The sequence below is a fragment of the Sebastes fasciatus genome, chromosome 11 (genome assembly GCF_043250625.1).
Source record: "Sebastes fasciatus isolate fSebFas1 chromosome 11, fSebFas1.pri, whole genome shotgun sequence".
NCBI classification, from domain to species: domain Eukaryota; kingdom Metazoa; phylum Chordata; class Actinopteri; order Perciformes; family Sebastidae; genus Sebastes; species Sebastes fasciatus.
In genome coordinates, this window is record NC_133805.1 from 13,654,335 (window position 1) to 13,682,301 (window position 27,967).

General features: G+C 39.0%; 1 protein-coding gene across 6 annotated transcripts; it reads right to left on the bottom strand.

Annotated features, from left to right (window-relative positions):
• Positions 1 to 681: 681 nt before the first annotated feature.
• Positions 682 to 27,542, bottom strand: crtc1a (CREB regulated transcription coactivator 1a). 6 transcript variants are annotated; one of them, XM_074650830.1, is made up of 15 exons: positions 27,354 to 27,542; positions 22,601 to 22,714; positions 18,465 to 18,586; positions 16,516 to 16,575; positions 15,527 to 15,621; positions 13,659 to 13,744; positions 13,539 to 13,579; positions 13,009 to 13,199; positions 12,699 to 12,844; positions 12,048 to 12,140; positions 10,374 to 10,469; positions 6,805 to 6,909; positions 3,861 to 3,944; positions 3,562 to 3,742; positions 698 to 2,795 (listed from the first exon to the last, which is right to left on the bottom strand). In XM_074650830.1, the coding sequence occupies exons 1-15, from the start codon at positions 27,477 to 27,479 to the stop codon at positions 2,593 to 2,595; spliced, it is 1,743 nt and encodes a 580-aa protein (XP_074506931.1). In that variant the 5' UTR covers positions 27,480 to 27,542; the 3' UTR covers positions 698 to 2,592. The 6 variants fall into 6 exon arrangements, with proteins under 6 accessions (XP_074506934.1, XP_074506933.1, XP_074506932.1 ...); XM_074650827.1 differs by having other exon boundaries at positions 10,374 to 10,487; XM_074650828.1 differs by having other exon boundaries at positions 10,374 to 10,472; positions 27,354 to 27,541.
• Between the last annotated feature and the right edge of the window lie 425 nt (positions 27,543 to 27,967).

Below are 27,967 nucleotides of genomic sequence, written 5' to 3' on the forward strand. Positions count from 1 at the left end.
GCAAAAAACACTGCATCAAATATAAGGAACGTGATGCATCCAAAAAATTAGAGTATAAAAAAAAAAAAAAAAATCTTTAAGCTCAACAGCTTCATTTTAACTGATTCGACAGTTTTGATTACTTTATGTGAGAATAATGGTGGAATATGCCGGCACAGGAGGACCTTGACACACATTAACAGAAATAATGTTGCAGCTACAGAATAGCCTTTTTGATATAGTGTGGGATATTTATAAGTCTTCTATTCATTTTATGGGAATTTTAATAATAATTGTACCTGGACTGAATTACAATATAAATTCCATAAAATACTTTTCAGGGACTGGTCGATCCCATCTGGCACAATATTGTGATAATGTGCAAATTTCAAATATACTCATCTGAGAAATCACACTACCTGTATCTTTATATCTTTCAATATTTTAACAATAACATTTGCTAATCAGTGATTAATTATACATGTTTTCTAGTTTATTTTGTTCTCAAAGCTGCTATCAATAGCAGGAAGAGCTGCAGCACAGGAACATGACCGACATGATCACCACTGTCCCCAAAATACAAATGTTTTCAAAAATTTTGGAAAAACTGTAACAGTAGACAGCTAACAAAATACTCACTGATTAAGTAAAAACAGCTCTTTTAAATAGACTATTTTCAAAAATAACTACAATTTAATTTAGCTTTTTTTCATATTTCTTTCTTTTTTTTTTTTTTTTAAACAAGAAGGCAAGTTTTAATCAAGGACAGGGCAAACAGGTCCAGTGCACATAACAGTCACAAGAGGGGGGTTTGGTATATAAACTCTCATAAATCAGTGTTTTAAATAAATGCATAAAGTGCAATATGAGAGACGGGACACACTCACTGAGAAACACAGAGTTTTTTTTTTTTTTTTAAAGAGCAAATGCATGAAGCCTTATAAATGCAGAGCCAAAGCCCGGAGAGATATGGAACAAATCGATAAAGGGCTCAGGCAACACGACGAGCATGATGAGGAAACGGATATTCAGTGTCACTGTAGTGCCAAGGAAACAAAATATATAAAACTTAAAACAGTATGCCATATCTCCTTTGCAGGGAGAGAAAAAAAATACCAGGTGAAAAACATTTGGTCCTACAGTACATAAAGGCTAGATATGAGAGGCAATGAGGATGACAAGATGGCAACAACACAACTGTACAGATGTGACCGAAATACATTCTCATTGCATCAACGATGCTGTTCTAGTATAGAGGCAGTTCAATTGTCTGGAAAAATATATATATTTCAACTACACTGAGGTCACATCTTTGGGAGTAATCCAGGAGAGTTTCTACTGTACGACACACACGCACACACGCACACACACCGAGCATCTTCTTCTCTCTCTACACCGTACCAGTCTGAAAGGAAAATGTTTCAAAAGTATCAAAAGAAATACAACATGGCACCATCGCTGTGCATCCTATGAGAACCTCGCACGTTGGCTTCCTTTCGTAAGGGTTCATTTTTATCCGTTTCGTTTTACAGTCCTAAACCAATCGCTGTAGTTTTGCATAGATACCATTACGCAAAATCTAATCACATTCTGTACATGTAAAGTATAAACAAGCCTGTAAACATCTAATTCATAGCAAAGAACTCATGAATCCATTTTTAGATTTGACTGATGCATGAAAAATGATATAGTAGTGACAGTGGATGGAGTGATGGATAAAAATCAGCACACCTCAAAAATACAGCTAATGCAACTGTGAATAATGTAGGCCAAACCACTTCGAAAACAGTAAAACTGACTTGATTTTTTTCTTCTCATTTACATAATAGTCATCTTTGCATGAAAACCAAAATGTCAAGCTATTAAGGCAAAACAAGTATGCACAGTGATCTGTGATTTCATGCATAACTGATGATTATTTACTATGGTAAAATCAAAAATTCAGCATCTCCTGAAAATAAAATAATGACTCATTGTCACTCAAGACTTTAGAGGAAATTTGGGAAAAATCAAACCAGGCCTGACTTTGGCTTCTATGAGAAACTACCCAGGGAATAGCACTAAATTAATATCCAGAATGAACGTACTACTGAGAGCAACCAGGTCGGCACGGAGGGAGGTGTTTCCTCTGAGTCATCCAGCTACTCTGTGTCAGCAGGTGTGTGATAGGTATACTGTAGATTGTTAAGGGTTTAGTCAGTCATTGAGAATAAGAGACTAGCATCCTTCTGCCCTCGTGATATTTTCATCAAGCACCCTCGAATGAAAGCTAAGGAAATCAAAATTGAATGTGTCCAAAAAAAGTGGTGACAGAACCGTGAAGATCATTCATACCATAAACTTGAGTGTCATCAGTCGTAAGCCATCTTTCCGGTTTCCAGTCTTCAAAAAACATTGAAATGCATGATGTTTCTATTAAAAGCTCTCTCGTGGGGTCTGATTGGGTTGGTTGGTGTGGAATCGATGCTCTGCCACGGACGAGGTCTCGACCAGCAGCACACTCCAGAAATCTGCTCCCCTTGGTTTTTATCCTCTCAGATGCAAACCCCCCCCCCCCTCCGCTCACCCCCAGGGCAGCAGCATTCACACACCTGTGCATGAGCATGCGGGTGGTTAGAGCCGGTCGAGGCGAAACGCGTCCTCTGTGGCGGGGTCAGTGAGGATCATGTCTGGGTCATTAAGCATGTGCAGGCCGTCAAGCGTCAGCGGGTCGATTTTCAGATCGTCCAGCGGGAACTGGGAGTCGACATCGAAGCTGATGTCTGTGGACAGCGAGCCAAGGTCCTTGGGCAGGCCGGGGGGAGACTCACCGCTCACTGAGCAGAAGAAAGAAAAAACATACGTTATTATTATATTTATCTCTGTGAGGTTTTTAAAGGGGAGAGGGATGATTAAATTTAGAAAAGAAATCAATGGCAGCAAGAAGAGACAGGATGTTGACAAGTCTGGGTTATGATTTGATAAGAACTTTCTTTTAGGACGCTTGACATCTTAATCACACATTTCCGTTAACTACAGACACTGCTAATTTTCACAAACAACTGACTCAGTGGGGCTGAAAAATCCAGTTGCATACAATTTTAATAGGCTTATTGTTGCTTTTTGTTTCTGTAACTGTCACTCATGATAATTTTCCCCTCACCAAAATGTGTTTTATGCTCTTATAGACTTCCGGCTGATTGTGGATTGAGTGAAAGCTCTTTCAGGACGGTTCATGTGCAGTCCTATAGATTTGGAAAATAACTTTCCTACTTGAAAGAAAGCTCATGAATGCATCGTGGGATATGTAAGCGTTCTCACCACCTTCAAATATATTATTCGCCCATTGCATGAGTGGCAGATAAGCAACAGGCAATTTAATGCCAGTTTATTGGGTATACTGGTGCAATCTAATGTATTATAACAGCCCTGCAATGAATCATATCTTATAAGGTTTTGTTTTTGTTGCCACAGTGTCACTATATCAAGATATACAAGCGTGAAGCACAAGCTTTATTCTGATGCGGGATTTTAACACAAGCAGCGGCGTGCCACTTGCTGTAAGCCTTAAGTGGGCTACATGATACGTCGAAACAGCAGCACCTGTGAGAATGATGTTTGGGATGTTGCCATGGCTACTGTAGCCCATCTGCTGCGAGTCCTGAAGGCTGCAGTGGCCACCAGTCAAACCCATCATGAGTGCCTGGGAGTAGTTGAGGGTGGAGGTCTGGTTATACAGGCTGTCAGAGCTGATGGGGGTTTCAATCATGTTGAACTGCTCCAACTGGCGACCACAACAGAGAGAAATATCACAACTGTCGCTGCTGTTTGTACCGAACGTGTAAAGCAAGAGCAGGTTGAGAGCAAACAGTAAACATGGACATTTAGGCTTTTGTCTGTACCTGTTGTGAGAGAGCACTGGCTTGAATGGACGGGAGCTGCTGGTCGTAGAAGTCTGCAAACACGCTGCCCAGTATGGAGTTATGCTGCAACAACAAACCAAATCTGTTTATTTAGACTAAAAAAATAAATAAAAAAAATAAAAACTCCTAGTGTGGACCATCAACGATGAACGTACTTCAGCCAGGCTGCCGACGTTATACATTTAACATAAAATGTGGAATATGAAAAAGACACAACAATGCTTAATATCACCTCACAACATCTGGAAATCTTTGGGTTGAGTAACTCACAGTCATTTTCCGTGTGCTAATGCGTCTTCTGTACATGCGTGGTATAATATTTGTGTATATATCGCAGAGAGGATAAAGCTGTGCACTCACTCATTAATGATTCTGTAACTCAAACATTAACATCAATGTGAAAGGGATGGCAACACACAGAAGAAGCAGTAATAACAATCATGTAATTAACACCTAATTCTGAAGTAACTTCTTCATTCTCAACAGACGTTTTAAGTCACAGAGACACCAAACATGTGACGACCCACTGAGGTATTTGTAGTTTCAATAATAAATGAAAACTAAACCAGTCCCTGCAATATTTGCAAAAACCTTGCGGTATTTACAGACTTTGCTGTGATATCAGTGGGCATCCACTATCACAAGAAATAATGCATGCATATTTCATAAAGAGAGATACTTACAAATCAAGTGCCACTTTGGCGGCATTCTCCTATCTCAAGAACACTAAAATATGACATGGAAATTATTGAAAACCTGCACTCACACAAAAAAAGTCTTTGGCGAGTAATAACTAAATAAATAAATGACTGACTCAATGAACGAATAAGCAAACAAATTGATTAATTACATGAATAAGAATCATTCCATCATCCTAAAGGTCACTAACCAGTGACTATTAAATGTCAAAACTCAGTCAGCTAAAGATAAGGACGGACAGGGATGCCTTACTTCCTTCCATATGAGCTTCCTCTGCTGCCTCCTGGCCTTGGTGTTTTAATTAACACGAACCAAATGGAGAGAAATTCACATCATGAAATAAAGGGAATCATTGAAAATATAATCCCCTTTGTGACTTGATTCTCCCTCCTCTGACTCATCCAGTACAAGCTAATTCTCTTCAAGTTCCTCCTCATTTGAATGTCCTCATTGAACCAGCGACAGAAATTCTCCTATTTCATCGCGGCCTCTTAATGTATAAGTAATTGGATCATATTCTCAGCCCGTGCTCCTCCTAGTTCAAAACCAAATTATCTGTGTGTGCTGCAGATGTCCCCACAGGGCAGAGCGGGATAATAGAGCACACAGCCTGTCAGCTGTGGTTTAGCCCGTGGATAACCTCGGCGCTACGAGTGAGCCACTTCAGCAGGACGCAACTGAGCTGGGGAAGCAAACAGCAGAACAAAAATGTAAAAAAAGAATTTTCTCTTTATCTGTATCTCAAACACACACAAAGTCACAATACAGCAGAAGCAAATGCTCATTGAAAATGCGACCTTAACTCAAGGTTTAATTTAGGGAATGTTTTCTACAAACACTAGCAGTAAACGAGTTGCCGGGGTTTGAAATCTCAAATGCTTACACTGAGTCTGACACATATTAACAACCCTGATCCATGTTTACCTTGGGTGTGTTTATCTTAAAGCACCACCCTGCAGGCAAGGTTCAGTTTGTTGAGATTCAACCATGGGAATGATTAGCAGCTTCTCCTTTTGAGGGAGTAGGATTACCATCTCCCCTCCCGGGTTACCTTAAATCCCCATGCTGGTGCAAAAACCATAATAAACACAAAGATCTGATGAACATAAAGAAAACAAACTCCGGTACGGAGTCTTATACTGTAGCAAGACTGGGGAGGAAACAGTGGAGATGCAACGCAAATACCACAAAAGCAGCAGAGAAGGAAGGTCAGGGACACAGCTACATAACAACACATCAATGACACTGAGTGTTTAGAGAGACTGGTGGTCAGATCTGGGCAAAACAGGGACTACTTCTAGTGCTTCTGCTATTAGTACTGTAATCATATTATCACATCATTTGAAAAATAGTATATTGTGATATATGAGTTTCCTGAAATACTTGACATTGGGCCTCATGCAGCGACATTCTCTTTAATTTCTCTTATCATTTTCTGTTAATAGAAAAAACGTTTGGAGTAGTCAACTCCAAATGCATCGAACGTTCTTAACCATCTAAATCTGCTCTTACCCAGGTGTGCTGAATGATAATGCCCACTTAATCATAAATTGGAGGCGTGTGGCTGATTGTTTATTACGAGCTTAGGTAACGTAATGCCCCCTAAGCACGATATAAGCGCAGGTGTTAGCATAAGTAACGCCCCTAAGCGCGATATAAGCGCGGGTGTTAACACAGGTAATGCCCCTTAAACACTTTAAGGAAACATTGGTGAATCCCAAAAATCAATGGGAACTAACAAAACAAGAACAAATCCTGGATACAAACAATAATAAGAGGAAATTTGTTCTATATCACTTCCTGCATGAGGCCCAATGTTTAGCTATGTCATAGCATGGAAACCACAGGTGTTAACAATAACAATAATTATGGCGTTCCACTGAGAGAGAACACCTGTGAATCTCCTGCTGTGACACGTTTAAATGTCAGCTATGAAAAAAGGTCTACTGTACAGCATACTGATAGATTTTTGTCCTTTTTCCCCTTCTATATTTATAGAAGCAAAGTAAGTAAGTAAATCAATAACTATTTACTAGTAGCCTGTTTTGATTAATAAACAGACTTTTCTTTGCCCAGATCTGCTAATGTCAACACAATACAAGCAGCTGTAGGGGGGGCAGCCACAGAGTCCTACTCGGCAACGATAACCACAGGACTACGATGCAGGGGGACGGTGACGTTTATACAGAGCGAGCCAGCAGCTCGCTGGTTCACACGCCCTTACTTGAGGCGAGCCTCCGGGTGAGAAGCCTTGATTGGAGACGGGGGAGGTTGGAGACTGATTGGCCGAGGATCCGACCCTACTGCGGTACTGATGGATGGAGGAGGCCTGATACAAGAGGATACGTTGGAGTTATTCACATTGGAGGATGCTCTTTATTGGCGTCTGTGTGTGTCAATGTATACTGGATATGGAGCTTTGTTATATGTGGAGGTTTCTGCAACTACGGGCATTTTTAAGTCCCAGTAATGACATTTTGGATTTATGTTAAAATTAGCAGTGCAATGCTTGATAAATATACACAGTGTTATTACCCATCTTGACATAAAAATAATTACTAAATAATGTAATTATGAAGCATTTTATGGGTCCAAACGCCACTTTTTCTTCATGCCCCACAACTGTGGTTCTCAATGAGATACGTAAAATTATCATTATTTCAAATGTTATTGTTTCACATACATATTACTTTACACCATATTAAAGCATTTTTGTTGTTTACAAATCATTTATATGATTTTTTTCATCTAAATGTGCCTGTCCCAAACTTCTGAGACCTTACCTGAACAAATACCATAGTAGAAGTTTTATACAAATCCAAACAAATCTAGTTTCCATGGAAACAGAAGTTAGCAAGTTTAGGCCGCCCACATAGGTGACCCTCAAGATCAAGAAAAACAAGGTTAAGATCACCCTTTTCTTCTGAAGTATTTACGTTGTGTCATTACCATACAGCTTAGTAATTGTGTATTTTGAACGACATTTAAAAAAATAACTTAATATTAATCAAAATTCAAAAACTTGATTTTAATGTGTTTTGTATGATATTATGCTATGTATTTATTTTGCATTTGTTTTATGTTGTGGCGTCTGAAACTTTAATGTATGTTTAAATGCTGCTGTCTTCCACAGGTATCTCTTGCAAAAAGAGAGTCTTAATCTCAATGATTACTACCTGGTTAAATAAAGGTTAAATAAAATAAAATAAAAAAACAAAATTAATATTGAATTCATGTATATGAGATGCTATGAGTCAAAATTAACATAGCAGACCTTGCTAGCTGCCATTTATCTGCAATATCAGCAATTTGTCATTTCCGCAACAGCTTGAGGTGTTGCGGAAAAGTTTTATTATTTATTTATTTACAATGATGAACAAAGCTTGATGAAAATTAATTTGAATGAATTAAAAATATTTAATGTTTTTTATTATTGTATTCTAATTTTTTTATTTTTTTTTTATTTAAAAAGCAAAATGTATAAAATGAACATTATTGTAGGCTAATGTTGCGGTAGTGATGAAAATCATAAAGAAATAAACACATTACAGCTTAAGATCTTAACTACTATATGTCATTTTTTTGTACTTAAAATTTAAATTCATAGAGGTTGATATTTTTTTAATTTGGGAGACTCAAAAGTGACCGTAGTTGCAGAAACACCCATGTATGTCTGGTGCTTGTAGGGTTATTATCCAGTTTACCTTTTGACTGGAAGTTATAAAAAGCAGCCAGGTACCCTGACAGAGGAATCACTAAAATACTGACTCATGGTTGTAACCCAGCATCCTAACATCTAGTGCTGAAATAAAACCAATACAGTAGTGAACACCGTGTACCACATGTCACATCAATGCATTAATAATACTGGAACAGATCTGGGAGAAACAGAGAAAGCTACAGGGGATTAATTAGGAGAGGAAAAAATGCTGCCAGCAATCCAAAGCTAAGCGACTGAATATTGTAAAAACGGGAGGATCAGAGAGAAGCGACTCTCTTTTGTTAAGTTCTGTCGTATCTGCTCTTTTCAATCTGCTCATCCAACAAAATCAAAAAGAATATTTGCACATACTAAAAAAATTTATTGTGATCACAATATCAACTTGACTCGAGCAATACATGACCATAACTGTGTGAAAGGAAAATAATATCATAGTAAATAACAGATAAAGTCACTCAGATTTATAGGTTTATCAAACAAGACTGATAATCTCTTATCACTCAACAGGAGTTCAAACCTCCACGTTCCTAATCTATGAGATAAGATATCAAAATATTGGTAGCATGAGATAGAGAAGTGATAAAGCAGTTCAAGGTCTCAGGATTCAGATATAAACTGAATGATCCACTAGAAGATTTTCCATTTTCTTTGCTGTAACTGGATTTGCTTCGGACCTAAAATCTACAGCTTAGAAACGGAAGCAAACATCCAAAACCTCATCTCAGCAGCCCGGGTTTGATGCTGCTGACCTGTGGCCATCTGCTGCGTTTCATCCCCTCTCTCTCTCTCTCTACCCCCTTTCCTGTCATTCTCAAGCTACACTAACAAAAGGCAATAAATGCCCTAAAAAAAATCATCTTTAAAATGAACAGAACAGTTAGGTCTACGCTAGTGTCGTGCTGTGTTTCCTCCTCGCAATGTTTCACTTGACCCGACACTGCAATAACTGAGACCGAGTGAATGTAGGGCACTTCGTTTCTGCAGTTATCCGAACACATTCCCACTGCAGCAGAAGAAGGGCAGCGAGAGCCGAGATCTGAAGGACGCGCAGTGCCTCGCAAAAAGCATTTAGACTCCTTGATGTTCTGCACATTTTGTTATGCTTTTTGTTTTGGTCTTTTGTCTTTGTAAAAATTCTGTCAAAGTTAATAATAACGAGTTAACGCAAATTCGTTTTAACGCCACTAATTTCTTTAAAGATAAAACTTGCGATTTTTAGGTTGTAGCGGGCTCAGTTTTAAAGATAGAGTGACGATACTGGCATCATATGAAACTAAAAAAAACATGTCATACTAGCTTGTCCTGAAGGAGGCTAAATAACGCTCCAAACTTGCGCTAAATTTTGGCAAGGAAAAACTGTCATGGCCATTTTCAAAGGGGTCCCTTAACCTCTGACCTCAAAATATATGAATGTAAATGGGTTCTGTGGGTACCCACGAGTCTCCCCTTTACAGACATGCCCACTTTATGATAATCACATGCAGTTTGGGGCAAGTCATAGTCAAGTCAGCACACTGACACACTGACAGCTGTTGTTTCCTGTTGGGCTGCAGTTTGCCATGTTATGATTTGAGCATATTTTTTATGCTAAACGCAGTACCTGGGAGGGTTTCTGGACAATATTTGTCATTGTTTTGTGTTGGTAATTGATTTCCAATAATAAATATACACATATATTTGCATAAAGCAAGCATATTTGCCCACTCCCATGTTAATGGGAATATTAAATACTTTACAAATCTCCCTTTAAGGTACATTTTGAACAAATAAAAAGTGTGCGATTAATTGTGATTGTTCAATGGACAATCATGTGATTAATCGCGATTAAATATTTGTATCGATTAACAGCCCTAATGTTATGACTTCAAATAAAAAACATTAGTCATATTTATTTTTGATGTTGCTATACAACTCAGACTTTCCACGATAACTGCAACACAATGTGCACAACGTCAAGGAGTCTGAGTACTTTGACAAAACACACTGATGCCATCTGAAGACACATTTTCAGGTAAGAAATGTGAACCAATCATCACTGTGATACACTGATGTGGTGCAGGCAGACTGCTCACCGTGTTCATGTCCATGGTCATGTTGGCTTGTGAGGACGTCTGGTTGTTTGACGTGGAGCCGGAGTTCACGGAGGACTGCAGCTGGACCAGATCTGTCTGCTGGAACATGAAGAGCTGGCTCATAAATAGATACAGACGTCGTATAGTTATCAAGTATCCCTTAATAGTTTTAATATTGGCTTATCACAGATTAAGTGTGTTGGCAGATATATGTCAAACGAATTAGCAATACATACAACGGCTGCACTATTATGTATAATAGGACTTTACAGTGGTTTTCCAGTGTTCAAACTTTACTATCTATTCTTACTGTCGTTGTTTACAATAATGTTCATCAGATAGATTTGAGGAATCTACAAATGTTGTTTACATTATGTGTTTATGTCAAAACAAATATTAAATATAATTTTTTACACTTAATTATTGATAACTGTATTAAGAAACCATAACATAACTCGGAATAAGACATCATACCAAATCATCTAATCATGTTTGAATCATTATTTTGTTATTTATGAACGGCTGCTACTGTACATCAGAGCTAATCCTCATCAAGAGGGTTTTCTTCAGGATGTGAAGAGTTGATCCGAGGACAGAGAAGAGTTTCCACAGTGCTGAGGCAAACTGATGGATTTGGGTGCAACTCCTTAATATATTTGCTTTTACTTTTTTACAAAGATGTTTTGTGGTGGGAACCCTGCATGTAGTACCATCAGATAGGGAGAGACTGTAACACAGAGTAGTAAACATGACAGAGGTCTGTGCCCTGCTGGTAATTAGAAACTTAACTTTAACTTTAACTTTAATATATTCGTCATATACATACGCGTACATACATGAAATTTGACCTCTGCATTTAACCCATCCTAAGCATTGTCGGAGCAGTGGGCTGCTGTGTAGCGCACGGGGAGCAACTTGGGGTTCAGTGTCTCGCTCAAGGACACTTCAACGTGCAGACAGCAGTAGTTGGGGATCAAACCGCCAACCTATTACCAAGAATGTGTCTTGTGAGGTTACAGTGACGTTCAATCATAAAAAACTAATCAGTTCATCTTGAGTCTAAGTGGATGTTTGAGCCAAATTTGAAGAAATTCCCTCAAGGTGTTCCTGAAATATCGCGTTAACGAGAATAGGACGGACTGACGGAAAATACTTTTAAAAAGTACCTGTGAAGTAAAGTAAAAATACTTGAGGGTCGGGTACTTATTTTCCACATCATCGTCTTCATTAACAGCAGGGAGCCTGATTTTGTTTTTACATCTCAGATATGTTTTATTTCCCTCATTTATTCTCAATCTGCTCACATCTGGATGATGTCGTTTTAACTCTTGAAAAGTATTTGCTGGCTATAGACAGTCGTCCAGATTTGAGATCTTAACATCTTAAATGAAGCAGCTTTACAGAGAAACTGCAAAGCACAGTCTTTGGAATAACTGCTACTTACATTGTGGTTAATAAAATCCATTGAATATATTTGCAAAGAGGACGATTATTTGGGACTTCAAACAGTGCTTTCTAATTGTTTGCTTTACACAGCAGTGATTGCTAAAATCAAACTTTCCAAAGTAACCGTTTTGTTTTTGCATAAATACTGCAATAATTGGACAAAATAAAAACAATTCTTGCCTGTAATTCACAGAGTAGTTGTGGACAGAGTACTGGAGGGAAACTCACTTGCTGGTTCTGTTGGGTTTGGGATGACGGCTGCTGGTTGAAGAAGGCATACTGGGACAGCTGCTGCTCAAGGTTCATGGCGTTGATGGCCGCCTGGGGGGAGGGGGAGGAGTACAGCAAAATGTCACACATGAGGTTCAGATGCTTTATGGGAAATGCTTTAATTCCTGCTCAGTTGAGTGATTTTAAAATCAAATTATTTTACTACCTAATGAAAAATTGCTCATTCTAGGCATTTTTTAAAATCACAAGCATAACTTCATAACCCTAACACAACAAAAGGTTACGACGGAGTATTAGGGACACATTGAGGGAAAAGAGAAATCTGAGATTTCGGGAATAAAGTCATAATATTACGAGAAAAAAGTCGTAAATTAATGAGAATAAAGTCATAACTTTATGACAAAAAAAGTCGTAATATTATGAGAATAAAGTCATAACTTTACAAGTACTGTGACTTTATTCTCGTAATATTATGACTTTATTCTCAAAATCTCAGATTAATTTGTACTAATTTTCACTAATTTTTACGTTATAGGTCATGGTCAATGGTCTAAAACAAATGAAATCAAGCATCAATGATAAATTAAGCTTGCATGATTGGTTTTCTCAGGAAAGCCGAGGTCAGAGCACAGAGCGGGGCTCTACTACCTGAGAGAGACTGAGAGGTGGAGATGTCGGGGAGAGCTGCAGGTTCTGGTGCTGGTGGGAGTCTCCTGCGTTCAGGATGAGAGGAACCATGTTGTCCTGACCAGACTGCATTTCCATGGTTACTGTGGGCTGAGAGGTGTTCACTCCTACCCGGTACACAGAAAACGGCCACAAGGAAAGAGTTTTTTAAAAGCACACAGAGTCATAGAGAAATTGGCACCAGAGAGTGCTAAATGTTGAAAAGTTAACTAATACCCTGCACACAACTATGGGAAATTAAATGTGAGCGGAACACTGTCGGTGGCGTTACCTTGCGTGTTAGCCAGACTCTGTGAGCTGTTGGGAGAGCTGAACGAGGCGCCCACTACATCGTCTGAGTCGAGCGGGGTGGGCAGCGGAGGAGGAAACTGGATGTTGGTCAGGTCAGGGAGAGAACCGCCAGTGTTGTGGGCTGCTGGTTTTAGTGAAATGGTCAGCTGCTGCTCCGGAGACGGGAATATGCTGCAGAAAACAAACGGGTGAGGACAAGCTTAATACACCCAGCTGGCTGGTGTCAAATGAAGGAAACCTAAACACTGGGTATCTCATGAGCAATGCTTGAAAATGTTTCCCAATACAAAACAACTCCAGAGATATTTGGACATCATGCATTTGGCCAGTGGTACTTTTTTGCAAATGCTTTGGCTCCGCACTCGTATTTACTTTGGCGGAGTAAATGAAAATGATTTTTAATGACAGGCCGATGGCTTCAATTTAAAGCTATGTTGTATTCATACTTTTTCATTTGATGAAACATTTCCTCACACCAGCTCCACACAGGAAAACCAGGAAAATACTCACTGGATCCCTGGAACTTTCGAAGGGTTGGACCTTGAAATGTTCTATAGAGAAAAAAATATTTACAATTAGAGTATAAAAGCTGATAGAAAGAAAACATTTATGCATGTGTAGAAGTTCCACCTTTTTGCACTCCCAGTTCTGGTTTTGTCCGTCTTCATCAACCTCCTGTTTAATTGGTTCGGCCCCCGGCACAGTGAGCAGGAGAACTGGAGAGATGGAGAAATAACAACAACAACAAAAATCTCCTCAGTCTCTTGGGTTTACAGATGTCCACACAGTTTGAGCTCATAATAATCACAGCCCACATGTCCTCTGTTAATATGATCAAGCGGTATTTAAATGCAAAAGAAAAAGCACAAAGAAGAAAGGAAGGACGAGAATAGAAAAATAGGAAAAAAGAAAAAAAAACGAGGCAAGAAATGTGACATTAACAAAGCTAAAAGATAAAAAATAAAAATAAAAAAAAACTTAATGGCAATAATGGGCAAAACCTAAAAATATCTTCAAGAAGATTTATACAAATTCCATCAAAGTGCTCCTGAAACTGAAATGATCGTCCATTAGCAGTAAAATTCATCGGACACTTGGATGCACTCTCTCAGCAGCCATTTTCCTCCTCTGCCTTCAAAGCCACATTCAGACTCTTTCATCGCACGCTGGAGGGCACTCGACTGAACCGCAGAGAGAAAATACCACAAAAAGAACCAAACAGGCTTACAACAGAACAGCCCCACCCACCACCACCTACTGCAGACAATAGGAGGACAAACACCTGAGCAGTCTGGTTCAGAGCTGACCTGATTAACAGCTCAGTTTATACAACATGTATCTACATGAGCTTATTACACTTATCTCAACCTACTGGTCAATATTTGAATGAATGTCATGATTCTGAGCATGTTCTTCTTCTATATCCAGACTTCATGGTAGTTTTAAATCAAGAAGACCTATTTTAAGACCACTTTTTCCCTTTCTTTTAGTGTGTTATAGTTTCTTGTGCATGTAAAAGGTCTGCAAAAGTCCAGGCCAAAGGGAGTTACTCTCCCCTACAGAAACAATGCTGCTGAAGAGCCTGAAACGCCTTGATTGAAGTCACGCCCGCCTCTACCGTAACGTGGTGATGTCACCAAGTAACAGATTTGCATAATATCTGCCTAGCGGCTAGTTTGGCACAGAAAATTACATCATCGCAGCTTTCGTGTGGTGTGCAAAAGCTCCACTAGTTGTCGCTGTGCTTGGTCGTGCACCTCTGAATTTTTGTAACTACGCGCCCACAGCGCGCGCTGCACCTTTCATTTCAACATGGACGCCTTTGAGGCGACCTCTACGGCTGTTCATTGAGAGACCATGGGGACAGTCACATGGCATTAAATACTTGGAAAGAAGTAGGCAACACACTGGGGAAAGAAGAGGCTTACTGCCGCAGGCTGTGAAAGAATATGAGAGATCGTTTTGTAAAAGCTAAAAAAAGGTCCCATTGAAAGAGTGGCGACCCGAGGGTTAATAATTACAGTACACAAATGCAATGTTTGGCGGTGCGTCTATGTTTACTAGTGTTGCCAGGCAGCCTGATTTCCTTTCCGGTACCACTCGTTGACTTCTTGCTTATCTGCAGAATATTTAGTTTGTACATCTCCTGGCGTTTCAGAGCACATTGCAACAAACGTTGAGCATAAACGCCTCTGTGCATGCTCGTATCACGCGCGCCATCTACGAAGGCCCGCACCACAGTGTCTCGCGTGAGTATAAACAAAGCTTTAGAGCGGAGTCCGAAGAGTTTGGTTCGGTTGACCAATCACAACAGAGCAGGCCAGCTGACCAATTAGGCAGGAGGTGAAGAGGTGCTGTTTTTGAAGTGTTTTTTTAACATTATAGCATGTAAACATGTTCTAGTAGAAACCCAAAATACAAGCATGCACATGAAAATAAGCATAATAGGTCATCTTTAACAACTTTAAAGTGGAAATTGTTTGAGAGAATGCCTCTACCTCTTTTTGGCTGGAGCTCCTGTGATCCTCCAGTGAACGAGGCCTGCTGGGCAGGAGTTAATGTGCTCTGGTGAAGTGCTGAGTCAGAGTTTGTCCTGCAGCACAAGAATAAAAAAAACAATCACACAGTGCATTGTGTAGTAAGATCTAAGACACAAATACTGTGTCTGTTGTAAAGCAAAGAAACTATAACTCAAATACAATGTACAGCACATAAAAACAATTCTTATATGAGTTCAAGCTTTAAACCAGTTAAAAACAAGAGCTGCAACGATTAGTCGACTAATCGATTAATCGATCGACAAAAAAATAACTGTTTTGATTACGTTAAAGTAATTTTTCATGCAAAAATGGCAGAAAATTACGTTTTAAGCCTCTCAAATATGGAGATTTCCTGCTTTTCTCTGTTTCATATCATGTTAAACTAAATATCTTTGGGTTTTGGATTGACAAAACAAGACATTTAAAGACATCACCTTGGACTTTGAGAAACTGAAATAGAGATTTTTCACTATTTTCTGACATTTTATAGACCAAATTAATCGATCGATTAATCGATAAAATCGATTAATCTATAAAATATTCGTGAGTTGCAGCCCTAGTATTAACCAACATCAACCAATTATCAACACAATTTATTCATACTACCATATCAAATGTGTTAACAAGGATTTAGAATAATCTGAATGTGATCCTGTATTTTATAATGTCTTATGATGAAAATCTAAATGCATTTTGTCCCTGACGGTAATCTGTGAAACTAAATGTGTGATTATGTTTCAATCAATCAGTTAGGATTTTAAAAGTCTTGTGTTATGTTCCCAGTTTGTCTTGTATTGATCTGACCCTACATCTTCTATCATCGAGGAATATAATGCAAATCATGAAAGCAGTGTGGTACAAGTCAGAATTATGAGGGCTTTATTATGATCCTAATTAAAAGAGTAAACACTCAGTTATGCAGTCATGCAGGGACTGGGCTGTCTTACCTCCTCCAGCTGGTATCAGGTGGTGGTGACAGATATACTGAACCATATGGACAGCTGTCAATGTGAGAGCGCCGGTTAAGAAAATACAGCTGGAGACTGGAAGTCTTGGCACATTCAGTGCATTCAGTCCTGTGAAATCTTTCAACACGAGGAGATAAAATCAAGAAGCACAGTGATACCGGTAGTGGTGACTCACATAAACCAGCAGCACGTGATGAAAGTGAGGGATAACGAAGTGAGCTTCACGTCACGGCCTGTTTGTCACTCAGGGCTTAATCTGCTATACTGACTGGCTCATTGTGCGTGCTAAACACGATCATAATTTGGCTTTAATTAATTACAGGCTGAAGCCATTTACAAGCATGCCAAGAAAATGAGCAGCAGTAGAAACATCTGTAACATCCATGAGCTACATTTAAGTACGTGTGTCACCGCAGTAAAGAACTCCTATAAAACAACATATCGCTTCTAAAGTTTTATGATCTCTGATCTCTTGAATGAAGGCTGGGGTGTTACTGACAATATCTAAATATTACATCCATATCAAGATTGTTCAATGTAATGTGAGGACAGCTCAATATCAAGTAGCTAGATGTAATGTGACACAATACAATTACCATGTAATAAATCCGATTTTTGTCAGCTGTATTTTGTTGTTCTGCATTGCATTATATTGAAAGGTGTTTACAGGGATGGACAAAATATTTCAATATAACGAGATTCTTTTAAGGGCACCATTCATTAATTCAGCAATAACAGGCAAATTCAACTACAATGCAGCATTTAACACCAGGAAAACACAATTCAATTACTATCACAATATTATCGTGAATAAATACCAGACAACACTGTACCTATTGGTGCCTTCAAATGGGGCAGTGAACGCCCCCCTCATGTGGTATTCACGACCTCGTAAGTGGAAAGTTTCTGAAAGCTCCGAGTTTACGAGTGACGTGTTTGTTGACGTTGTCAGAAATGGTGGAGGCCTTGGAAGTTCCTTTTTCGGGACATAATAAGTTAATATATTGTAATTTTAGTCGTACATTGTTTTTCTATGTAATTTTATAACAGGGCAGAGGAAAATGTTAATATTCCCAACAGCCTCATCTTTTTCCTCTGTCATTATGCCTTTGCCTAATTGGGGAGCGGCTGTGGCTCAGAGGGTAGAGCAGGTTGTCCACCAATCGGAAGGTCGGTGGTTCGATCCACGGCTGCTCCAGGTCACATGTCGATGTGTCCTTGAGCAAGACACTTAACCCCAAATTGCTCCCGAAGGCATAGCCATCGGTGTATGAATGAGTATTTAGATTAGATCCTGATGGGCAAAGTTGGCACCTTAGCAGCCTCTGCCATCAGTGTATGAATGTGTGTGTGAATGGGTTAATGCTGACATCTAGTGTAAAGCGCTTTGAGTGGTCGGAAGACTAGAAAAGCGCTACATAAGTCCAAGTCCATTTACCATTTGCATTTACTGCATTATGTCACCCACTTGCTAGCTTGCTAAATTGTTAGCCTCTGTGGCTTCTAGACACCGACGGTTACGCTAATATTCCCGTTGCTTAGCAGCGGTGTTCTCACGACTTAACCACTTGAACGCCAAGCATATCGTGTACACGACTTTCCATGTTGTAAACACAAGCTCACGAGTTTCATTTGAAGGCACCAAACATCACAATTTGGATATTCATATTAATTGATTACATAGCTCTACAGCACAGTAATGAGACACACGCCCACAGGTGTTTTCACTCATGTTGCCTGATTAGACCTCTTCTCAGGACTGCGTTGGTGTTTATACACTGAGTTTGATTCAAGCTAATGTTAACTTTATTTATTCTTACTAGTAGAATGATTAAAACACCTGTGTGGGTATAGATTAGACAGCGTTCTGCCTAAAGTTCTGTATCTAACCAAAGTATCTGCATAAAAAACATACGGTTTTAAAGGATATCTGGCGTCCATGTTTGTCATTGTTTGTTTGGTGGGGTGATGTGATGCGGCTCCGGTCCCGGTAGACTCGGTCCACCAGCCCGTGGTGTCGCGTCGATCTGTTCGCGTCCAGCCCTGAATTCTGACAAAATAAAGACAGAAGAAAATCAAATTAAAAGGGACAGTGTGTAGGATTTGGCGGCGTCCATGGATGTATTAAGAGAACTGGATACAGCGTTGGAGGCGGGGCCCCGTTCATTCCTATGAAAGTTGCTCAGTGGCGCATGAAGACAAAATGGCTCGACTTCCGAACTGGAAAAGTACCCGGCTCTTCCGACGATCTTCCGCATCCATTGGGCCCGTGGAGCAGGCGCAGTAGCGTCCGCTCGGTCACGTGGCTCGGTCATGGGGTCACAGCCGTCACACTGTCGTCATGGCCTGCTAACTCCGCCTCCCAGCCCTAACTCCAGCCTCGGTCTGAGTCTCATTCACATGAACGGAGGAAGGGAAATAACTCTGGATTCGGCTATTATTAGGTTTTACAACTTTTAGGACCTAATGATTTTAAAAAGGGCTATTAGATTGTTCATACTGGTTAATTTACCTAAAAAGTGATCCGCTGAGTTACAGACGTCTCTTTCCCAATACAAGTCTATGGGAAAAAGTATTTTTGGGCCCAATGGCATCACGTGACGGATACGGAAGTTGTAGTACCGCCGTTTGGCCACTACGAAAATTGGGATCAACGACTCAGTTGGTTGCAATCTGCAACCTCTGCTCACTCCTCCCTTTCCAAGACTGCGGTAACGTGAGCTGCTGAGTGCAACACCGTGTCCTTACCATGATATCACTACCTAGGAGCAACGGATGTCAGACGGCGGCTGGCGTTACCACGGTTTTGCATTCTGTGGCTTACGTTACTGTGGCGTGTTGGAAAACTACGGTGACATTCAGGTAACATAAAACCATGTTAGTCTCTCTCTCTAGAGACAGTGTTTGGTTTCTGTGCTACTGTAGAAACATGGCACACGGCAAACTCCGTGAAGAGAACCTGCTCCCTATGTAGATATGAAGGGATCATTCTAAGCTAACGACAACACAGCGATTCTTAGTTTCAGGTGATTACACACTAATTAAAACATAGTTATGAATCTTATATTCCATTTCTGCTAATAGATCCCCTTGAATGCTACACACTGGACCTCTAACGGATCAAATTGTGATTCCAGTTCCAAGTCACCTTTTTGTGTGTGAGGGTTTCTCTAATCAGTCCGCTGTATTGGAAAATACTGAATATGAAATGCAAACACATCTAAATCCTTTCTAAAGCTTTGAAGTTTTTAATTTAAAAAGAAGTATTGCACTAGTTCATGTAGCCTAGCCCCAGTTACGCTGTCCTTGGCCCACAGAGAATAAACCTGTTCTGAGCTCTTCCATCAAATGAGATGCATGTAGAACGAGGATGAAAGGCAACGGAGCTCAGGGCAATAATGACTATAGAAAATTGGAAAAAGCCTGTGAAACTAAGAATGAAGATCTGGGATGTGCCCATTTCATTGCGTTCACACACGAGTTTCTTAAATATTTTCTTGAGTAATAATTGCATGGGCCGTCATTCATCAGCTGATTCATGGAGGAACTGAGCCTTGATGGGGAAACAATAGTGCTGTTAACTCCCACCATCCTGTCTGTAGAAACATCCAGATAAGTACTTCCCCTACTTAAGTTTTGCTGGGTTGTCAATGGGATGGTCTCGGTCAGATCAACACCTCTGTCCATACAGAATCAGATTTCTTCTACACGAGTAAATGAAAAGGTCTTATCAAGTTACTAAATCCATGTCATTAAATTATACTTTGCCTCTTTCCGCACATGCATGTCATGACAACATATTGCATTTTTCCAAGGATGGCAATGGAAACATAAAGATATATAGGACAAAGGTTTTCTGCCCTGGTGCACTGCAGTGCTAGATGAGCACTCCTGCTGGGAGCAAAGTTTAAGAAATACCATTTCTTTGTGTTAGGCTTCAATCCCTCTGGTGCCTCGAGCGAGAGATTGTTTCCAGTGCATTTTGGGTGAAAAGCGAAAAAAGAAAAATGGAGCAGCTTTTTTTCTATCATATATACAGACTGACACAGTTGACAGCATTGCCGTCACACAGAACAATAAAAACAGTGAAAAATAAAAGTTCCCAGCTCTGAAAATAACGCATGGAAGGTGAGAGTATTGATATTCAACTGGCTCACTTATTCCTTAAAAATGAAATATTGATATCATGTTAATAATACATATGTGATAAAAAATCCAGTGGCTCTTAAATCATTTTATATATACAGTTATGTTTACAGACTCTCTCCACCTCCCTACTAGTGTTTTCAAAAATATCGAAGTATTGATTTGATACTGAATATTTGAAACGGTTTCAATATTCATTTTCCGCAGTATCATTACACGAGTACCAGCTGCACTCTCTGCTCTCTCTTCTCTCTGACAGCAAGTTCAGACACACACACACACTGCTATTTAACTTTTAATAAAAATATAATATTTTATGCCCTCAGCGTTGTGTCTATTTTTCCCGAAGGTATCGAAAACGGTATCAATATTTTTCAAGATATTGTATCGACGTTAGAAATTCCAATATCGTGACAACACTACTCCCAACACTTGTATTTTGAGTGTAACTCATTCGCCAAAAAAAGAGACAAAATGCACAATAAACAAAGTTAAAGATGAATTTTACTGATCGCATTATTTCTTTTTATTTTCCTTAAACTTTTCTATAGATATAGTGATTATATCTAATTCTTTTGCCTACGATAATCGTGTAGTGAAAATGTGATATCGTGACAGCCCTAATAACAAGGATGATATTTTTAAAGAAGAAAAGCAATTTGCTTCTTTTTTTTTTTCAGATGAAAGACCTATTATTGTCATTACACACAACCTTCAAATCTTTCTTCTTTTCATTTTTAGAATATTTATTATTATGTAATTTCAAAAAGCCCCCTCCCCACACACACACACACACACACACACACACACACACACACACACACACATTTAGTCGTCATTATAACTTTATAATAATATTATTTTCCCTCACATACTTAATAAGAAAACATTTTGCTATCAGTTCCTTCTGTCTTTGAAAGTACAGAAAATAATTAAAAGCAAAAACATTGACTTTCTATTAACTTCACTGTCATGTTGGTTCATTTAATGTGTCTTAGGCACAAACCTGTGGCTCTTTCCACAAAAAATATAGAAATATATATATTCGAAGCTTCGACCGTTGCCATGGTAATCAACTTCCAAATCCATATTCGAATGCTTTGTTTTTTATATATATATATAAGTATGTAATAATAATGTATAAATCCCAAAAATAGCCCATGAAATAAGGAATAATCCCACATTATTCATATTCAGCATGAATTAGTTATTCTCAGATGGATATGGCTGTTTGTTATGTGTAGAGGAGCATGTGTGTACAGTAGTGCGGGAGCGGCACTGTCCTGAAACTTTGAATAGCTTTGAATATTTCTCACCGAAGCTTCGAAGCCCAAAAACTGGTATTCAGGACAGCCCTGATATATATACCGGTATACTAGCTTTGGTGTAATATAGCACATTGTTGCTTTATCTCATAAATATCAATTCCAGCATCATGCATGTCTGATATGTTGTGGCAGAGAGGAGAGTGTAGTCCACCATACAATAGTAAAACAGACACCGAATGTAGACTGTGGGTTGGTATGTTTACTCTGCTATCTGCCACTTATTCTAAACAAAGTGCTCTCGTTCTTTTCCATATGTAAACAGTAGGTATGTCACTTCCTGTGTAGCAGAGTATTTAACCAAGGAAACGAGGAACTCATTAACCAGCTGTTTAAAAAAGCAAATGTAAACATTTTTATAGGGCGGCCGACGGTTGTATAAATATTGCAGGATATTACTTAGCCACACAGAGACGGGGCCCAATGGATATTAATTTATATGGAACAGCTGTGGAAGATTACTGTAAAACAAATCCTGGTACAAGTTAAATATTCATTCGCCAACATCCAATGCAAATCTATTACTTATACTCTTCATCTACGCAGTGTTCCAAAGATGCCAAATAATAAAGAAAACACAAATAATCCCTCACCTGAAAAGACATATCCATAGTGTTTCCAAGCTGATTGACGTTTGGCAAAGATCCTCCGTAGTACTGCACACGGTTCGGTCCCAGCTGCAAGTACTGAGTTTTCTGCAACTGTAACTGGAAGCAGAACAACACCAGTAAGACAAGAGGCCAAGTGGGAACTTTACAAAATTAATAATTATGGCAGTCGAGGCAAGTTCAGGCTCCAGCGACAGAAATATAATAAACTGGCTATAAACACACCACAGGCCTACAACTACAAGATGGAGTCAATAATATAATTAATAATGACAGCAAGACGGACATTTATATACATTTATCGTAATCCAACCTTAAAGGTCCCATATCGTGCTCATTTTCAGGTTCATACTTGTATTTTGTGTTTCTACTAGAACATGTTTACATGCTGTAATGTTAAAAAAAAACTTTATTTTCCTCGTACTGTCTGCCTGAAAATACCTGTATTTACCGTCTGTCTGAAACACTCCGTTTTAGCACATTTCAACGGAATGCGTTGCTAGGCAACAGTTTGGGTCCTTGTTTACTTCCTGTCAGCTGATGTTATTCACATACACTGCAACAGGAAACTAACTGGGACACATTTAGAATGTTTACGTTTAAACCGTGTAATGTTCTAAATATTTGATATTTGTGACATCACAAATGGACAGAAATCCTAACGGCTTGTTTCAAACGCACAATTTCTGAATACGGGCTGTGTGTATTTCTCCGTATATTGAGCGTTTTGATAGTCCAACAATATTTATATAGCACTTAAACCTGTTTTATAATGTAAAAGACCTGAAAATCTCACTTTTTTCAATATGGGACCTTTAATTCCTTAAGTAAGTAAGTTTAAGTGTGTGTTCTACAGACGGCACCATGCTTCTTATTGATGTTTTCTTTATTAACCACCTGTTTGAAATCAACGCTAGATGTCTTCTAGCAAAGTTTGATGCGGGCTGCTGCATTTGCAGCTGTCATCACAGCAGCCTAATGTGAATTTGCTTAAAGCCTTACAACAGTGTTTATTTCAAAAACGACCTCCAGTTCCATTTCCCATCGGAGAACCCATAACCGGTCAATTAAATTTTCTCATGCAAGCCCACTGCTCACTGTTGGCAGGGCAGAAAATCTAATAATAACAATTACTATGCCTGCATCACTGGTGTCTTTTGATAAGCCTCCGACCTCAGAGTGCATTTCCTTTTAACCACATTCATACCTGCTCTGTTGACAGAGGATTACTTATTGTTACATTTCAGGATCGGGAATAGGACAATCCAAATCTTTTCAACCACAGCAAGTAGAGACATTGAGAGGCTGAAGGGGAGAGGGGGAAAGGATGAAACTCTAAACCAGAGGCCCACTTCACACAGGTCTAACTTTGGCTCAGACAAGAGCTTCCTACCATTTGTCATCGATGCATTCAATGACAATAAAATCTACTCTGACTAACATGTCTACAGTGGTGGACAAAGAATTCCGATATTTTACTTGAGTAAAAGTAGCAATACCACAGTTTAAAAATACTCAAAGTAAAATTCCTGCATTCAAAAAGTTACTTAAGTAAAAGTATCAGCCTCAAAATACACTTAAAGAACTAAAAGTAAAAGTACTCATTATGCAGAATAATGACATTATTGGATTATAATGACTGATGCATTTATGTGTTCATCACTTTAATGTTTCAGCTGGTAAAGATGGAGCTCATTTTAATTACTTTATATACTGCTGGGTAGCTTAAACCTGCAGTAGGCAGAATATATTTGGCATCATTGGGCAAAAAACTCCATAATAACCTTTCAGCATATTGTAATTCAAGTGTTCTGAGAGAAAACTAGACTTCTGCACCTCCTCATGGCTCTGTTTTCAGGCTTTAAAAGAATCTAGCCCGGACGGGAGACTTTGGCCAATCACAGGTAATTTCAGAGAGAGAGCGTTCCTATTGGCTGTGCTCCGGCTGGTGGGCGGTGCTTGATATTTCCTCAACTGATCTCAACATGGCTGCCGGGTCACAAACTTTCTAATTTTACAGCTAAACAGTACTCTACAAGATGATTCTGAAAACATTTGAGGTGAGAAATAGTCAATACAGCAACAGAATATTGATTCATATTTGATCAGCGCTGCCTAGTTTGACCGTTTGATCAGAGTTAGCGAGTGATTGACAGCTGCTCAGAGACGGCAGGCTCCAGCTCGGCTCTGATTGGTTGAAAAAAATAACTTTCATATTTACTCCAATTCTACCCACTGCAACTTTAACATAATACATCCTAATTTATTATTTTGTATTAATAATAAGAATCTTCAAAGTAACAAGCAACTAAAGTTATCAAATAAATGTAGAGTACAATATTTCCCTCTGAGATAGTAGTGGAGTAGAAATTTAAGTAGCATGAAATGGAAATACTCATGAAGTACAAGTACCTCAAAATTGTACTGAAGTAGGCCTACAGGTAACTTAGTAACTTTCCACCATGGCATGTCTAGACATGTATCCTGAAATATACATATGTTTAACAACATGGCAATTCTGACACAACTGAGTCATCAATTAGTTTGTAGAAAATTAAACAAATAAATTACAATTTTGCCATTTTATAAGTTGTGGTAGTCGTTTATCAGGAATGAATCCTCACAGGTGCTTAAAGGTCCCATATTGTAAAAAGTAAGATTTTCATGTCTTTTTATTTTAAAGCAGGTTTAAGTGCTTTATAAATACTGTGAAAGTATCGAAGCGCTCAATATACGGAGAAATACACACAGCCCATATTCAGAAATTCTTCGTTTGAAACAAGCTGTTTCAGGATTTCTGTCCATTTGTGATGTCACAAATATACAATATTTAGACCATTACACGGTTTTAAACATAAACATTCTAAATGTGTCCCAGTTTATTCCTGGTTGAAGTATATGTGACTAACATCAGCTGACAGGAAGTACACATGGGCCCAAACGGTTGCCAGACAACGCAATTCTGTTGGAATTCCGGTGAATGCACTAATACGGAGCGTTTCAGACAGAAAGGTAAATACAGGCATATTCAAGCAGACAGTATGAGGAAAATAACGTTTTTTTGAACATCACAGTATGTAAACAAGTTCTAGTAGAAAAACAAAATACAAGTATAAACCTGATAATGAGCATAATATGGGACCTTTAAGCTTCATAAACAGGACATTTTCACTTGACAAGCACAGGTGTTATAATAACATTAACAAGCCTGCATGCACAACACTAGAACCCTGAAACCAAAGCAGCTAAATGGAATTCAGCCATCATTAATTGTATTATTTACACCTGTACTTTTCCTATACTGTGACATGTCATAATTTCATAAAGACCTACAGGAAGAGTTGGTTATTATTATTATTATTATTAATATTATTTTGAGCCTGTTGGTGGGAGTAAATTTCCGGTTTTAAAACATCGAAAAAATGTTAAAGGTCCCATATCATGCTCATTTTCAGGTTCATACTTGTATTTTGTGTTTCTACTAGAACATGTTTACATGCTGTAATGTTCAAAAAAGCCTTTATTTTCCTCATACTGTCGGCCTGAGTATGCCTGTATTTACGCTCTGTCTGAAACGCTCCGTTTTAGCGCATTTTGACGGAATTGCGACGAAATTGCAACAGAATTGCGTTGCTAGGCAAGAGCTTGGGTCCATGTGTACTTCCTGTCAGCTGATGACATTCACATACACTGCAACCAGGAATAAACTGTTTAAATCTGTGTAAAGGGTCTAAATATTGTATATTCGTGACATCACAAATGGGCAGAAATCCTGACAGCATGTTTCAAATGTAGAGTTTCTGAATGCGGGCTGTGTGTATTTCCCTGTGGATTGAGCGTTTCGATACTTTCACAGTATTCATATAGGACTTAAGCCTGCTTTATAATAAAAAAACATGGAAATCGCACTTTTTTATAATATGGGGCCTTTAAAAAAATTATATAATCAGCTCGATATAATAAGATGACAACAGGGATGCATTCTGACATTTTTATGCACATTCTTCTTCTATATATTGACAGTTAAAGGAAGCATATAACACTGCAGTAGCTGCATGTATAGTTGCAGGCTGTCTACCCATCATCATCTGAATGAAGCCCTGCCTCCCAGAGGATTTATTTTGAAGGCCCGTGCTGAATGTGGCTTAAATTTCCAACATAATCTGCTGCTAGCCTTCATCATGTTTGGTGTGAATGTCTATCATGTTGCAGCAGTGCACACGTACACACACACACACACACAGGCCTGCAGAAGACCTGTCAGACAAGTTTACTAAGCCACGGTTACTACACACACACACCTCACCATGCATCAGTAACATACATTCCCCTTATTATGTAACATCATAAAAACATGTGTATATTTCTATTATAGTGGGTAACATCGTTTTGCACGAGACAGAGGAGAAAAAGCTGCAGTTGGATGTGAAATATACGCATGCACGCCCCTTTGCTTTCCACTTGCGTGGGACAAGAAATGTAATAACTTTTTCGGACGAGGCTCCCTTTCATTCATATGTTACGTTACAGGACTGTGATCTCCTGCCAGCTCTGTTGGTGGTCAGTCGTGGTGATATAATAATAAAAGGCTGCAGCTGGCAGGCAGGAAGCGTCGTTTGTTATTGTTTACCTATGCTGGCCAGGCTGCGTGCGGCTCTCCGACCTACTAATGCATATTATCTGACAGCTCGCTGAGGAAACAAACGAAGAAGAAGAAGAAGAAAGCGGGTGTTGTTACCCTCGCTGCTCTGGTAATGCTGAGGTCCTTCATCACTTCTTCAAACGCAGCCGTCTCCTCCGCCTGCTTCTGGTTGTGCAAAGCGATTTTCTCGCTGAATTTCCGCGGATTGTTCGAAGTCGCCATGTTTCGCTCTTCTGCTCCGTTTTTTTCCTTCAATGGTCAGTCAGTGTTCGTCAAGAGACACGCAGTGAGGACACACCGCATCCGGTGAGAGAGGGGGGATGCAGTAAAAACAAAACGAGGAAGTGCCATTTTAAAAGTTGTGTTAATTAGGTTTATGACAGGGGTCAGCAAGCTTTTCTATCACAAGAGACATTTTAGGCAAAAAATTTAAAAAAAAATCTGTCTGGAGTCGCAAAACATTTGAGCATTGTGATGAAGGTACAGTTTATAGTCTAAGTATACAAGTCTAATGCAGTGATGCCCAAAAAGCAAATGTATTACGGAGTATTAGGGCCACATTGAGGGAAAAAAGAGTAGAGATTTACAGAATAAAATCATAATATTACGAGAATAAAGTCAAAACTTTACAAGAAAAAAAGTCATAATATTATGAGAATAAAGTCATAATTTAACGAGAATAAAGTCGTAATATTAAGAGAATAAAGTCA

Coding starts and splice junctions, on each gene's coding strand:
- crtc1a (XM_074650827.1), bottom strand. CDS start 27,479: ATGGCGACTTCGAACAATCCGCGGAAATTCAGCGAGAAAATCGCTTTG. Junction 13,745..15,526: donor GGAGCTCCAGCCAAAAAGAG/GTAGAGGCATTC, acceptor CCATCTCTCCAG/TTCTCCTGCTCACTGTGCCG. Junction 10,488..12,047: donor AAACCCAACAGAACCAGCAA/GTGAGTTTCCCT, acceptor TTTATGAGCCAG/CTCTTCATGTTCCAGCAGAC.